This window comes from Mustela lutreola, chromosome 3, assembly GCF_030435805.1.
Source record: "Mustela lutreola isolate mMusLut2 chromosome 3, mMusLut2.pri, whole genome shotgun sequence".
Lineage (NCBI taxonomy): Eukaryota > Metazoa > Chordata > Mammalia > Carnivora > Mustelidae > Mustela > Mustela lutreola.
In genome coordinates this window covers 74,722,333-74,737,378 of record NC_081292.1, presented here as the reverse complement: position 1 = coordinate 74,737,378, position 15,046 = coordinate 74,722,333, and the positions used below count along the sequence as shown (strand labels likewise).

Sequence of the window (15,046 nt, the reverse complement as noted above, 5' to 3'; positions counted from 1 at the left end):
CTTTTCTTAATATATAAAATAACCTACATAACCTACAGTAATATTGAATAGCCAGATTAAAAAATCTTCAATGGCTTGTATGAAATATGGTGGAGATTTTTGAGTGAATGACTATTTTACTTTTTCTAAAAGATGATTAATGAACAAAACTGTTGCAGCTTGTTACTAGGTGAATGTTTTAAACATTCTGATGATTTAAGAACTTAAAATTACACACATTCATACTTTTATTTCTGAAAAGTGAATCATTTCAAAATTATCTAAATGTTACAATATTTTCTCAGTATTTGTAGACAAAAGAAAAGGGAAATATAATTTACATATAAATACATATATAAGAGGCAACTGAGTGGCTCAGTCAACAGTCGGACTCTTGATTTCAGCTCAGATTGTGATCTCAGGGTCATGAGATCGAGCCGCAGGTCCAGCTCTACTGGGTATGGAGGCTCTTGAGATTCTCTCTCTCCCTCCCTTTCTGCCCCTCCCCCACAACCCCATGCATGGGTGTGCTCTCTCTCTCTCAAAAGAATATATACATAGAAAAGTATCAATAAAAGTGGCATAAATGGTAAGTCCAATGTTTAAAATATTTTACCAAAGGAATGTTGTGAGCAGTAGTTAAACACTACTATCTAGCCTTCAATTATTTTTTTAATGAACTCTTTGTATGTTTTATATCCAAGGCTTTCAAATGGTGATTTTCATTGTTTTCATTTTAAAAGCTATCACAGGAGAGCTACATTCTCTTCATTGATGCATGCTTAGTAGTACCAGAAAAACTGCCTTCTCTGAAAAAATCTGTTTAGTATGGAATCTAATGAAAATATAGATGAGATAGTTGAAACCTGACACAGACATTAGAGTTTCCAGCAAAAATACATTAAAGCATGAAGAGAAAATATTAAAACCTCCTTTAGTATTTTCAGGACACCAAGGTCACCATTTTGAAAGCCCTAATACTGCCTACAGGGAAAGCCAAAAAATATTTTCTTTTGATTAAAAAGCATGATAAAATCATTTAATATATCTTTTATAATATACATCTACATTTGACTGTGATGGGGAGCATGTCAGGTGTGGATTTGGTTGTACTAAGAGCACATTCCCATATGGTTAGATAGTTACGGACTTCGGGCTATGCCTACTCACCCTTTTTTTAAAAAATAATGCTCTAAACTTCCTGCTATCTTTAGAGAGGCATGAAACTATCACAGGTGCTGGACAATATAAGGTTTATGTTCTAAAAAAGAAAAGAAAAATATATTCTATAGCTAGTCAAAAAATCATGTGGTTTCACTAAAACGTGAATTTGTACCTTTTTCATAATTATTGGGTTGTTTTTATAAAAATAAAGCTGTTTCCTTAGGAAAAAAAAAAAGAAAAGAACCTTTTGCCAATTGGAATATCTTCATTGTGGAAAAAAAAAAAAAAAAAGACATTTTCCTCTGAAAATAATTTCAGTGCCTGGCTAGATGAACATTCACTGACCTATTCAAATGAAAACGTATCATTGTCCTTCTAGAAACAAGGGTTTTTCACTAGCACAGTCTGAGATAGCATCTGGAAACTGCCACCAAAATGTTTAGATTCAGAAGCAAGCATCCAAGTATGGAGCTGGACCACGCTGACTCAGTGCCACCATTGCCAAAGGCGACTGTCCATGATGGTGTTCTGCAGGCTGGTAACATCATCTCATGTCCTCTGCTTCCAACCATATGTTCACAAATGTTTGAATTTATATTTAAACTCAATATCATTTAATGGTGGTAAAACGCCCAAGCCTGCACGGGATTGGTCCAAAGGTGGACATTTAACCTGGCTGTCCACAAGCTCCAGTTCAAAATAGGAAAGCATCAGAATCAAAAACTGTTTGATTTCCTGGACAGCAAATATTCTTCCCGGACAAATTGTCGCTCCTGACCCAAAGGGCATGTAGTAATACTTTAACTTTACTCCGTTACTATAGAAGGTGGTCTTTGTCTTCCCATTTTCATCAAGATATCGATCGTATTTAAAGGTCTGCAATAAAAATACAAAGAGAACACAACTATAAGCTAGTTCCAAAGGAATTTATCTGTTTCTTGACCTGGATGCTCCAAAGAATAATTTTCCTATTTAATCCAATCTAATGGCAATTTAGCAAATTCCCCACTTCTACTCAGAAATTAATAAGGAATAGGAACTTAACAAGAACTGAGGGGAACATAAAAGGCTTTATTATACCTTCCATCCTGCCTGGGGGACTATTTCCTCCATTAGGGCAAAACAAGAAGGAAGAGTTCAGATTAGAAACTAGAAGAGACATATATATTAGCCTCTAATTTCCTGGATTTGGGAGCAGGCAGTTATTAAGGGAAAAGAAAGACAACAGCTTTGTTATCATGATCGTAAACATAATCTAGCAGAGCTGATGCAATGACAAGTATCAGAAATTGTAAAGTTCAGACCATCATCCAATTTTTCCAAAATTTATGAATATTGCACAAAAGTAAATAGACAATGCCTACGGCTTCAGTGGTTAAAATCAATTCTGCAATAGTAAATGTCCTCATTATTTTAAAAATTTATTTATTTATTTTAGAGAGAGAGAGTACACCTTTGGTGGGGAAGTGCAGAGGGAGAGGGAGCGACCTAATCTTAAGCAGACTCCCAACCGAGCACAGAGCCCAACATGTGGGGCTCCATCTCATGACCCGTGAGATCATGACCTGAGGCCAATGTGTGAGCGACTAAGCCACCCAGGTGCCCTGGTAAATTTCCTCTTTATTTCCATCTGGGTGAACATCACCTGGATATTGAGTTTTGATGAACAGTCACTTACCAAAGGGTCTGGGTAGATTTCTGGATCGAAATGCATCAACTGCGGGTAAAGAGCTATGATGTCATCTTTGCGGATGTTATAGGAACTGTCCTGGAGGTGCAAAGTGAAGTCCTCTTTGGCAGTCCGGATGTTCAGGGAGGCACTGGAAAGCCTCAGAGACTCCTTGATGATGCTATCTAAATATTTGTAAAGGACAAAATGAGGAGGAGGAGAAAAGGAAGAACAAATCAATTATTTAGAGACCTCCTAATATGGAGTCTGAAATACTGCTAAGAGCGTATGACACAAGAACAAACTTGTGAACAAACTAGGGGAAGCTGGCCAGATAAAACTTTCCCATTTTATTTTTTTTCTGTTGCCACTACGCTGTAATCAGTGATTCACTTGTGTCTGAAAGTCATTTTTACCTGACAATCTGAGTTTATAGTAATCATTTCATAAAGATATAATCTTTTTGATCATCAATGACAACTAGACTTTTATAACTTTACGGAAAAATAATCTTATTTCTACATGACACTAGACATCTAATACAATTGGAGAAATCAGTAAATCACTTATGTGAATTATTCAAAGTTTATTGCTTCTGAGATTTAATATACTGATATCATTTTCATACAGAAATGTTTTTCCAGACGTTTAATGCCACTTCAGTTCAGTGTTTCCAAGACCCCATTTTCATGATTATGCCCCCTGCCCTACTGTCTGGTAAAGATGTAAAGGGGCAAAAAGAACCACCCTGCAAATAGCTGAAATAAGCAGATACAATGAGATGGTCTCGCCCGACCTTCCAGCTTCTAACATTTTAGCGGTCGTGTTTTAGGTGATCATCATATGACCGTGTGTAAAATCATAACATGTTAGCCATTTCTTTTACAAATGAGAAAAGCAAGTCCTCCCAAAATGAGTGACATGTCTGGGGTCTTCCGTGGTGGGCAGAACCCAACCTAGAACATATGCTTCTGGCCTCACGGTCCCTTCCACTAAGACCTGCTGCTTCTAACAACATGCATGAGGCTCTTTCCTCAAGAGAGAAGTCGCAAAACAAAAAGAAAACTCTATATCACTATAAAAACAGAGTACTTTTGTATTTCTGTAAAACATAGAGATGCAAAAATAAGAAATGCAAAATAACCATCTATCTCACCACTCAACCCATACAGCAAATCATGGTGTCTTGATGGTACTTTTTCCTCCTTTATTTCATGAAAATGAGTAATATGCTCCCATTAATCATAACATCCGTGGTAAGGATAATAATAATAAAGAAGACAGAGTAGGGCAGGGCAGAGAAACAGTTGAGAAGGTAAGGTCAGGAAGCCCACATTAACTCTGTATCTGGTTTCACCATTCCATCCCATGTATGAACTTAACCTTTCTGTGTCAATTTCCTGATCTGTTCTATAGAAACTAGTCACCAGTCATAGGATTGTGGTGAGGATCATACAGGACAATGCATAGGAAATACTTCGCTTAATGCCTACAGGTAAGTGCTTAATAGATATTGACGATTACTATTTGTGGAACACAGGAAATGAATTGTAACATAGTAAGCATACCTAACACGGGCATGTCATTCAGTTGCATTTGATTCAAACAAATAGGACTGCCGTCAAAGCTGATTTTCTGGCCAGCGTTTCCTAGTGTTTTATTCACTTCTTCAGTAGCAGCTTTCATTGCTTCAGGGCTCCTAGCAAAAGTGGAGAAAAGAAGAGATGTACAGAAAACAAAAGATCACCAAAAGATCAGCAAATGGATAGAAGTTTGCCCCTTCTTTTAACTAGGCGGTCAAGATACCAGAGAAGGTGGGAGAAGGACGTTCCCAATTACTTTTTACTCCTTTGAAAATTGTGTTAAGTCCTTGGATATTAGCAAGGATTGTTGCCTTAAAAGATCTTGGGGGAAAAAAAGGATTTTGCAACACAAAAGCAAAACGTTGGCCATATTTTATAAATAAATGAGTCTGATAAGGATTAAATGGTCAAATTCATCATATACATAGCAGTTGAGAAGGAAAATTGCATGTGAGAGAACAATTATAAAGGATTAGCTTACTTGCAAGTGGATATCAAAATTTACTCTTGGGGCACCTGGGTGGCTCAGTGGGTTAAGCCGCTGCCTTCGGCTCAGGTCATGATCTCAGGGTCCTGGGATCGAGTCCCGCATCGGGCTCTCTGCTCGGCAGGGAGCCTGCTTCCTTCTCTCTCTCTCTCTCTCTATCTCTCTGCCAACCTCTCTACCTACCTGTAATCTCTCTCTGTCAAATAAATAAATAAATAAAATCTTTAAAAAAAAAAAAAAATTTACTCTTAAAACCCATACCATGATTTCATGTAGAACAACAGATTTTCCTTTCTTATATTGTTCTAACACTTTAACTTATAAAACAAATGTTTAGTGCGTTTTAGTGCACGGACATTTACTGGATCCTTAGTGCCATGGGGAGGGATTTATATAACATGACTGCAGTAAATTCAGTCTCAGAAATGTTCACTGATAGGTGTATGTGTGACTGTCATAAAAGGGCTACTGTTTGTAATACTACACTGATGTCATAGCCTTACTGAAAATATATGAATTTATTCTGGATGGAGGTCTCTCAAGTAAAAACTTGGGAAGACATTTAACATTTGAGACAGATTAGTATTGGGTTTTTATATCTGATATTGTTTCTAATTTTTTTTTTTTTTTTGAGAGAGAGAAAGAGAGAGCACACACGCACCAATGCATGAGTGGCAGAGAGGGGCAGTGGAAGAATCTTGAGCAGGCTCCATGCTCAGGGTAGAGCCTGATGTGACGCTGGCTCCCCTAAATACTTGTTATATTAAAGACATAAAAACTATCAGCCGTCATTGGAAATTTGGCATTCCCAATGCTACAGAGTAGTAATTTTGTCTCCATGTGAGACTAACCATGAAATTTAACCAAAATAATCCAATAAACCATTTGAATGTCAAATTTCCAAAACATTAACACTTTGGAACACAATCATGTTATGTAAAGTAAATGCTGCATACAGAGGTTTTTGTTGCATACATTTAAAAGGTAAAATCGAGCCAAAGCCCATCAATAATAATCAGTAGGATTGATCCGTAGCTATCATAGTTGGTCAAAGAAACACTAAGACAGAATTAATGGGGTAGAAACAAACTGTTAATACACAAACAACTAAGGCGTAGGCACTGCTCTCTCTCTGTCCATGAGCCAGAATCACTTAAAATACATTTTTATGATTATGAAGACAGAATTCATCAATTTAAGTAGGCATGTCATGAGGGACAGCCTGGGGATTTCACGCCCAGGTGGCCCGAACTGACCCTATGCAGTGCATTCTTTCCCCCTGGAAAGGTCTCTGCTTTCACAAGATGTGTGTCCCAGGCACGGTTGCTTATAGTTTTGTGAGGACTGGATGAACTGATACTTGTTAAACATTTATAAAGTAAATGTCACCTTCTTGATCGATAGCATGATAAAATACCGTGACTTTTTTTTTTTTTTTAGTTAAAATAGTAGCTTTTCTACTTTCAATTAAAATAAAGAAATAAATGGATAAATTGCTAGTTACCTAATCATTTGAAATAAGCTCCAGAAAGTCGCCGGAATGGTGTTTGCTTGGGACGCCCAGAGGAGAGCAAGGTGTGTCTTAGCCTTATCCATGTCGTCTAAGGTGGAAAGCATGTCATTCAGAAACCTGACCAGTTCTGAGATACGGTCTCTCTTTCCGAGGTTCTCATGCCTCAAGCCCTCTGCCAGCTTTTCCCTAGCGTGATGTGCGGTCTTGAACACATGAATAGGGAGGCCTGCTACCAGAGCAGGAAAGATTTTGTCAAATTCCTTGAAGTGGTCAAGGTTATTCAGAATGAGTCCTTTTTGTGCATCTTGCCCTGTAAGATCTTTGCCAAAGAGAGTTAAATACCCAGCTTCAAACATCACTTGGTAGCAGAAGGAATACATCCCTTCCGTCACCCAGGCAGACATCTTTGATTTAGATACCAGCGGACGTCTCATGACAAGTTGGAGGTTCTCCATCATGGCTTCTGTGAGGGAATTCAAGCCATCGCCCTGCAGGGTTTTGATGAAAGTTTTATTTATATTATCAGTGGTATTTCCATCACTTGGGTCAATGCTTCTGTGCCCAAATGCCTGATGACAAATGAAATGTGTGAAAAGAAGAGATTAAACTAGATGCAGTGCTAGAAAATGGCTGAAAAACAGATTAGATACTTTCATAATTCTCTACTTGTTAAAAACAGGACAGGAGGGAAATTGGCCTTTGCACATACAAGTTCATAGCACTTTCCAAATAAATGGCCAAATCCTACCCTTCCTGGAAGGCCAAGTTGAAATTCCAGCTCTTTAGGGAAATGTCCCTCAACCATGCAAGTTGCCCATTTTTTATTTTTCTTATGCTACTGAATCTACTGGCACGTTAATTTGGTATTAATCCGTATTTGTCTGAATCATCAGTTCTCTTCTATACTTTTTGCTAAGCGATGCCAAAATATCCAGTCACTTGCTTAACAAAATTAAGCTATTGTGTGGCAAAAATGTGGTAAAACAATTGTTCGGTGATCACTTTTCACCACATGTGCTCTGGGAATTATGTAGATAACTGACACGGAGATAACATGGCTGACACTAAGGCGTTTGTACCTGTCTTACTGATACAGCACCATCTGGCTCAGTAAAATATTTCATTTTTATTTCATCCCAGGTGATTAAAAAATGACAAATCTATACCTATGTTGACTTTTGAAACGATTATTACCAAGAGGTTCTGTCTAATTGGATTCATTGTATTTCTAAGAATCTCCATGGAAGGGTAACTCTCTTCAGTATCTCTATTTTTAAGTCTAAGAACATCAAAAGGCTAAATAGACTGACATACTAAAAAATAGAAAACAAGCAGAATGCTGTATAAATGGGAAACTGGTTACCTTTGCAGAAGTACTGAAGTGAAACTTTTTCCAATCCAAGTATTTTCCATGGCACAACACCTTCTGGTATGACAAGGGATTTGTGATGAAGTGAACATAATTTCCCATCAATCTGCAGGTGAAAACGTGACCATGTTTCCTTTGATTTGCTCTCAGGAACTCAAGAGGATTGGCACCAAATTTTAGAGCACATCCGAGGTACGGAATCAGCCCATTCTCCAGAGGTGGTTCACCCATTTGTCTGTAAGACACAAACATATGATGAGAATGGGAAATTACGAATTTTTTTTATTTACACCTGATTTAAACTTTTACTACTGACTTAAAATTTCAAAACTCTACAGTTATAGGTAGTTCTCTTGTTGATGGGACCCTGCTCTTCTACTAAAATAATGGGTTATATTAACCTAGTAACATGATATGTTGGTAAAAATGATTGCTAAATCCATCCATCCATGCATTCCACAAACACTTATTGGATGTCCACTGTATTGATAGTCACTTTTTCCAGTGATGAGGTTAAAGGATCAACAAGACTAACAAGATTCTGCCTCTCAGTACAGATGAAGCTACATTCCAGTGTTCATATTTTTCCTAAAAATCATTTGCCTGAGTCTCTCAAAATGTTTTATTTTATTGTTTTCTTTAAAGATATAGAATACTGAATTGCAGAGAAGATGGCAAAATTGAAGTTTTCAAAATCTTCATAGTTTAAAGATATTATTATTCTGTGATGATTCTTAAAGATAAGAAGAATTTTATTTGAGAAATTAGTTTATTTTAAAATTAAATTAGGTAAGATAAATATTGACAGGATCACCAACTGTGATTCAATACTCTTTCATGCTATTTGATGTCTCTTTTTTTATTGAAGTATAGTTGACACACAGTCTTTCATGCTATTTTAAGTGTTTTTATTAAAGAATATTAATTTTCCATCATAAACTGATATCCCTCTTGACAGAACTACTTAGCATAAAATAATTATGTTCATTTTATGAGCTCAAAGATAAGTAAGGTTAACTAAAACTAGAAATTATTAAGCCTGAATTAAAATACCTTAAAGCACATGCATACTCACACACACGCACCCACACACACACACACCAACTTGTGAACAAGAGACAACACATAGAATTCTACATAGCTGAAGATATGCTGTGGGTAATTTTATCTTTTGGAGATTGACATAACAGAACACTGACATAACCCTCCCCAAGATACTCTTTGAGCCAATCAGAAGGTAAATAAATATGGCTATGTATGTTACCCTATTTGTATTTCTTGTCTTCTTGAACCAATTATAAATAAATGACATATAAATAGAAGTGATGTTATCTAAATTTAGTAGTTGCCCAATTTACCATAGTTGATTATCATTAATAAGAAGGTAATAGAATGACCAATGCAGGCTCTGTGCTCTTGTCCAAACCTAGGCTGAGACTATACAGTGCACAAGAACTAGCTGAGAAGAGAACATGCATTTAGTCAGAGCATCTATTTAATCCTCATGCTAGAAAGAAACTTTTTCCAATGCAGATCCCACTTACCACTTGTAACCTTACTAACCCAGACTTCTTCTTTATATCCACCCAGAAACATACACAGAGAATAAAATTTTCTTATAAAATTTCTGTCACCTATGTTTAACAAGTTTGTACATTTTTGCATGACCATGGGTATGTCAATACTAGAAGGGAAGCATGGTCATTCAATCTTTTGTTAGATGTAATAAGATGCCTTTTCGAATTTTTAAATCATATTTTAAATTTAAAGTTCTTTTGGTTAATAAAAGGAAGAAAATGCTAGTGAGCATAAGTACAGAACACCCGATTTATTATATAACAATGAAGGTAAAAGAACTTTAAATGAATGAACTAAAATGCGGCTTAAAGATAAAACTTTCCTTACCTTCTCCTCATTCCAAGAATAAGCCATAAACAACAGCACACTGCTACAACAATCCCCCAGATCAAAGATATGGTCATCATTTTGCAAATCTAATGCAAAACTTCTGAGGAGGAGAGTCTGTGATTAGAAAGGTAAAGATGTCACTGAATAGAGACTCCAGCTAGACTTATATAAGGTAAGATCCTACATTTGAGTGACCAAAGCAAACAATTAACCATTTGTTCATCCTATTAGAAAAAAAAAAAAAATAACTGGCCTTGAACTAAGTCCACAGGTATCAGAAGAGGTTCCAAAACAATCAGAGACCTGCAATACTTGATAAGTTGAAGGTCTCTCAAACAGATGCTGACTTAACATTCAGATCTGGTAACAACAGCTAATTTTGCAAGTTTAGTTTCATGCTTATGAAAAGGACAAAACATAAAATGTTCAAGGTGAACATATCAAATAGCAATGTAAAATATAATAATCTGAAGAAAAATAAGCATATGTTATTGTCAAGCTAGTGGCTGGATCTTGTTACCTTTTGAAGAAGAAATCAATTTAAATGATTAACAAGAGATATGGCGGTCAAGTTCAAAGGAAAGAGAACTGGGTGAAAAGTTTCTGCTGCTTCATGTTTCAGAGCTTTTACAAAATCATAGATATTTTACTATATATAGTAACACACTACTTACCTAACACTCTTAAGAAAGTATCCCATGTAAGTGGATCTTCCAATTAAAGTGTTTATTTTAAGCATCACAATTTTATCAACCATTTTTGCTAATTGAAAATGTTTATTAATTTTTCTAATTGTTAAAGTAACACAATGTCCTTTCAAATCATTTAGGACAAAGTGAAACGTATCTTGGTAGAAAGTGAAAGTCAATTTATAATTAACCTCCACTACTACTCTTCACTCAGAAGCAATAACTGTTAACTATATGGTATGTATCTTTCTGAATTTAATTTCAGTGTACTCATATACATTACTTGAGCATCTATTCTGTGCCAAGAAATCTTCAAAAGTATTCTGGTTATGGGTGTTAGCAAAATGGATGGATTTCCTACTATAATGGAGACTATTTCAATAGAGAGATATTAGAGTGTGTTATGAATAAAACAAAATGTGGTGTAGAGAGTACTGGGGATGAGAGCAACTTTAGATATGGTATTCAGGGAAGAGCTCCCTGAGGAGGTGACATTGAAGATCTGAATGACAAGAAATGATTAATCAAGTGAAAATCAGAAGGAAGAGAATTCTAAGGAGAGGGAACGCCACATGCAAAGGTCCCAAGTCAAGCATGAGCTTAGTGTGTCTAAGAACCAGAATGAAAGTAAGAGAGATCAGAGCAGAGGCACTAAGGGGCAACTTGGTTAAGGTATAAAGACAAGAACTAATTCAGATACAGTGATGCTTTAGAGTTAGTAGAGACAGATTTTGGAAGGCAACAGGTCAAAATACAAGCTTTAGTCTGTAGATTGCTGTGTGTTGTCAAGTTGACCTGGAACATAAAAGAGTCTGAAGCTGGCAAGAAAAATCAGATTGGAAATAGAAATCTCGAGTCTTCAGTTTTTGGATGGTATTGAAAGCCAAAAGACCTTGTAAGATCACCAAGGAAGAAAATAAGTCCAACACCAGGCCACAAAGTACTCCAATTATTGAGGTTAGTCAGAGAGCAGGAAAAGAGAAGATAGGTAAGGAAGAACCAAGAAGAAACCCAAGAAAATGTGGTGCCATAAGAAGCAAGAGGAGAATGCACTTGAAGTTGAGAATGAACTGCATCACATGCTACTTTGAGGTCAAGAAAGATAACAAAGAAACTTGGATTTGACAATATGGATATAGTTGGTGAGTCTCACATAAACACATAGAGATGGGTTATATTGGATACTTTTTTTTTTGTTTTATAACATTAAAAAATAAATGCCACATTATGGACATTTCCTGTGTGTGTGAGAGAGATTCTTTATGTATGTATATGTCTCTTCACTTTTAATATGTGTATAATCTCCCATTGACTAAATCAGTTAACTGATTCCCTACCGATAGACATTTGGTTTGTTCCTGGATTTGGGCCATAGAATTCATAGAATAATCTCATGGTTTTTTTGCCTCCTTAAGCAGAGACCACAAATCTTTTTGTGTTTTGTGATTTATGATAATTATTAATATCATTGTATGGCAATACATAGATTTCTCAATAAACGGGTTTTTTTAGGGTTTTGTACACATTATATATATTTAGAATGATGTGCTTTTTTTGAATTACTGTTTTTCTCTATGACTCTGCAGGCTAAATTTTACATACCGGATATCACAGTTAGAGAAAGCACCAAACTAATATCTGAACAATTTAACCCTTTAGAGTCACCTCTCAAACAAACAAATGAAAACAAACAAAACACCTAAAGGAAAGGGGACGTGGGATCTCTAAATATCATCTTGCAACCTCCTGTGAATCCATAATTACGTCAAAATTAAAAATTTTCAAATGGTACAAGAGAAATACGTTTGTAACCCTGGGAAAACTTCCTTAGGTTTTTGTGTCAGAACCCTACAAACTACTTTCAAATACAGCCTGCTTAGTATTTATCTCTATTTTCCTTACCCTGATCTATCCCTTTAACGTCTTCACTTACTATTCATCTTCTGTACAACAAAAGCCCAGGAAACTCACACACAGTTTCCTTCAGCTGGCTGAAGAAAAGCAATGACTTGAATATCAATGTTCCTATTTTTTTCTTGTAATATATGGTTTATGTGTTCCTTTTGAGGATGTCACTTCTTACTGCTGTCACATGTCCGCATAGGGATCCATTACACTCCTAATATGCTTCTAATCTGATAAGTGGGATTGTGGATAGATGCTTGTTACAGTTGTCAAAACTATTAGTAGGCTTCATGGAAGTACGTACAGGATTTCCTGGTGAGACAAGGGTATAAATCTTCATGCATGGATTTTAGGACATCTCAGGGTGCTCAGAGAGTATCAGGTGTTAAATAAATGCTAGCTGAGTGGAAGGTCCTTTTCTCGCTTGTTTATTCTCCACTACGTGTCATAATGTGAAATTTGTTTTCTCTTGCTCCCCTTCTCTCTCTCTCTCCACAATCACACACTCACTCTCACACACACACACACACATATACACCCATACACACCCACACTCACACTGAGCACCTACTCCTTGTGTTGGGCACTGCAGCAATACTGGGGACACAGTGGTAAATGAGACAGCCATGCACCCTGACCCTGTGGGGCTTCCACTGCAGTGGGGGAAAGAGTAAGTACCCCGATCCACAAAGAAGGATGTTCTCCTTGCCAGAAGGCCCAGCAGGATAATTGAGTTTTATCTAAATGCTCTAATCCTCCCATTGCCTGTCAATTTCCTCTTTTAGAGAGTAGCATAGACTACATGCTCACTGATGTGCAGGAAACCCTTGTTCTGAACCTCAGAGAATGGAGGGCCTGAGTCCAAGGCTCCATCACCATGAACAGATGTATACAAAACAAGCAGACAAGCAGAAAGCAATAAAGAACAACTAGAACTACCAGCTTCTGTAGACTGATGACACATTTAAGTGCAGTAAACATCATTTACATAGAACTTACACATCACTACGATTGCTTTAAATAAAATGAGATACTAATGTGGCCAAACAGTTGAGTTCAATAAGTTGTTTTCCAGAATTTACAAGTCAGACAAGATTGCTTCAATTAATGCAATGCTTTGCATTTTTTTCAAGAGCATTGCTGGACTCCATCCATGGACTAAAAATGCACATCAGTTTCCTAATTCAGGGCGTCAGTGGGAGATAAAAATGGAATGAGATGGTGAAATTTTGCTATGATTAATTTGGGGCTTTTACAATAAGCATTTAGGAAACATACCTGTTCACATTTGACCCGCATCATCTATTCTCTTTTTAGAAAATAAAAATCCCAATTATGTTATGGCAGATATAGAGTATCTGATTCTCAAATATGGTTTTGAACCTTAAACACATGGTGTTGAGGTTGCAAATGCCTAATACATACACATGTGTCCATTGAACAAATACAGTTTCACAAGACTAGAGAATAAAAGGTGTTAAGTCCTGTCTCAGAGATTCACGATGTTTTCACATTAGTTTTAAAGTTTTTACTTTTTAAAAGCTTCTGACATATACTTTCCTACCTGAATAATCAGCTCAGTTGGGCATGGCAAGTATTTTAACTATTTTGAAGATGAGAAAAGTGTCACCTGGGCCCCTGGATTCTCCTCTGCCTCTCCCTTCCACCTTTCTCCTGTGCTCACTCTCTCTTTCTCAAATAAAAATATTGGGGCACCTGGGTGGCTCAGTGGGTTAAATCCTCTGCCTTCAGCTCAGGTCATGATCTCAGGGTCCTGGGATTGAGCCCCGCATCAGGCTCTCTGCTTGGCAGGGAACCTGCTTCCCCCACCCCCTGCCTGCCTCTCTGCCTACTTGTGATCTCTGTCTGTCAAATAAATAAATAAAATCTTTTAAAAATATATTAAAAATAAAGATGAGGATAGGGACATCTGGATAGCTCAGTTGGTTAAGCATCTGCCTCCTAATTTCAGCTCACATCATGATCTCAGAGTCATGAGATTGAACCCTGTGTTGGGCTCTGTGCTCAATGGAGAATCTGCTTGAGATTCTCTCTCTCCCTCTCACTCTGCCCTTCTCACCAAGGAAGCATGTTCACATGCTTGCTCTCTCTCTTTCTCTCTAAAATAAATAAATAAATCATTAAAAACGAAGATGAGAGGGGCACCTGGGTAGTTCAGTCATTAAGCGTCTGCCTTCAGCTCAGGTCATGATCCCAGGGTCGAACCTCTCATCAGGCTCCCTTGCTCAGCCAGGAGCCTACTTCTCCCTCTGCTTGTGCTCTCTCTCTCTGTCAAATAAATCAATAAAATACTAAAAAAAAAAAAAAAAAAAAGAAGATGAGGAAGTAGAAGGGGTGAGGGTTTAGTGGTTAATGGTGCATAGCTTGAAATAGTTCAAATATTGGAGTGGAAGCTCGAATTAAATCTAGGTTTGCATTCTGACTGCCTCTAAGTATATACCTTTGAACAAGGTGCTTTCCTCTCTAAGACTTTGCTTTCTTATCTGTAAAATAGCGATGGTTATAGTGCATGACTCATAATATCGATATCGAAGTGAAATAAGGCAATGTACATATAATGTTTAGCCCAGAGCTTGGCACAATCTGAGCTCCAAAATGTTTGTTGTAATTATTAAGTGGTAAATCCAGGACAACCCCAGATTCTTCTGAATTGAAGCTCAGCATTCCTTCCCTACAGCTCAGAACCTCAGAAGAAGTTCATTGCTATCAGAACGTGCCAGAGTACACATTTAGGAAAGAGTAAGCATGCCACCTACCTA

At 37.0% G+C, this 15,046-nt stretch overlaps 1 protein-coding gene across 2 annotated transcripts in view; it reads right to left on the bottom strand.

Annotated features, from left to right (window-relative positions):
* Positions 1-203: 203 nt before the first annotated feature.
* LOC131826802 (cytochrome P450 7A1) overlaps positions 204-15,046 on the bottom strand; it is a 46,241-nt gene continuing 31,398 nt past the window's right edge. Inside the window, exons 2-7 of one of the 2 annotated variants that reach the window (XM_059166393.1) lie at positions 9,670-9,786; positions 7,759-7,999; positions 6,387-6,964; positions 4,381-4,511; positions 2,822-2,997; positions 204-2,019 (exon numbers count right to left, since the gene is read on the bottom strand). In XM_059166393.1, coding sequence (XP_059022376.1) covers positions 1,720-2,019; positions 2,822-2,997; positions 4,381-4,511; positions 6,387-6,964; positions 7,759-7,999; positions 9,670-9,749 — 1,506 coding nt within the window. In that variant the 5' untranslated portion in view covers positions 9,750-9,786 and the 3' untranslated portion in view covers positions 204-1,719. The remainder of the gene's footprint in view (positions 2,020-2,821; positions 2,998-4,380; positions 4,512-6,386; positions 6,965-7,758; positions 8,000-9,669; positions 9,787-15,046) is intronic. The other variant, XM_059166394.1, reaches the window with a different exon arrangement.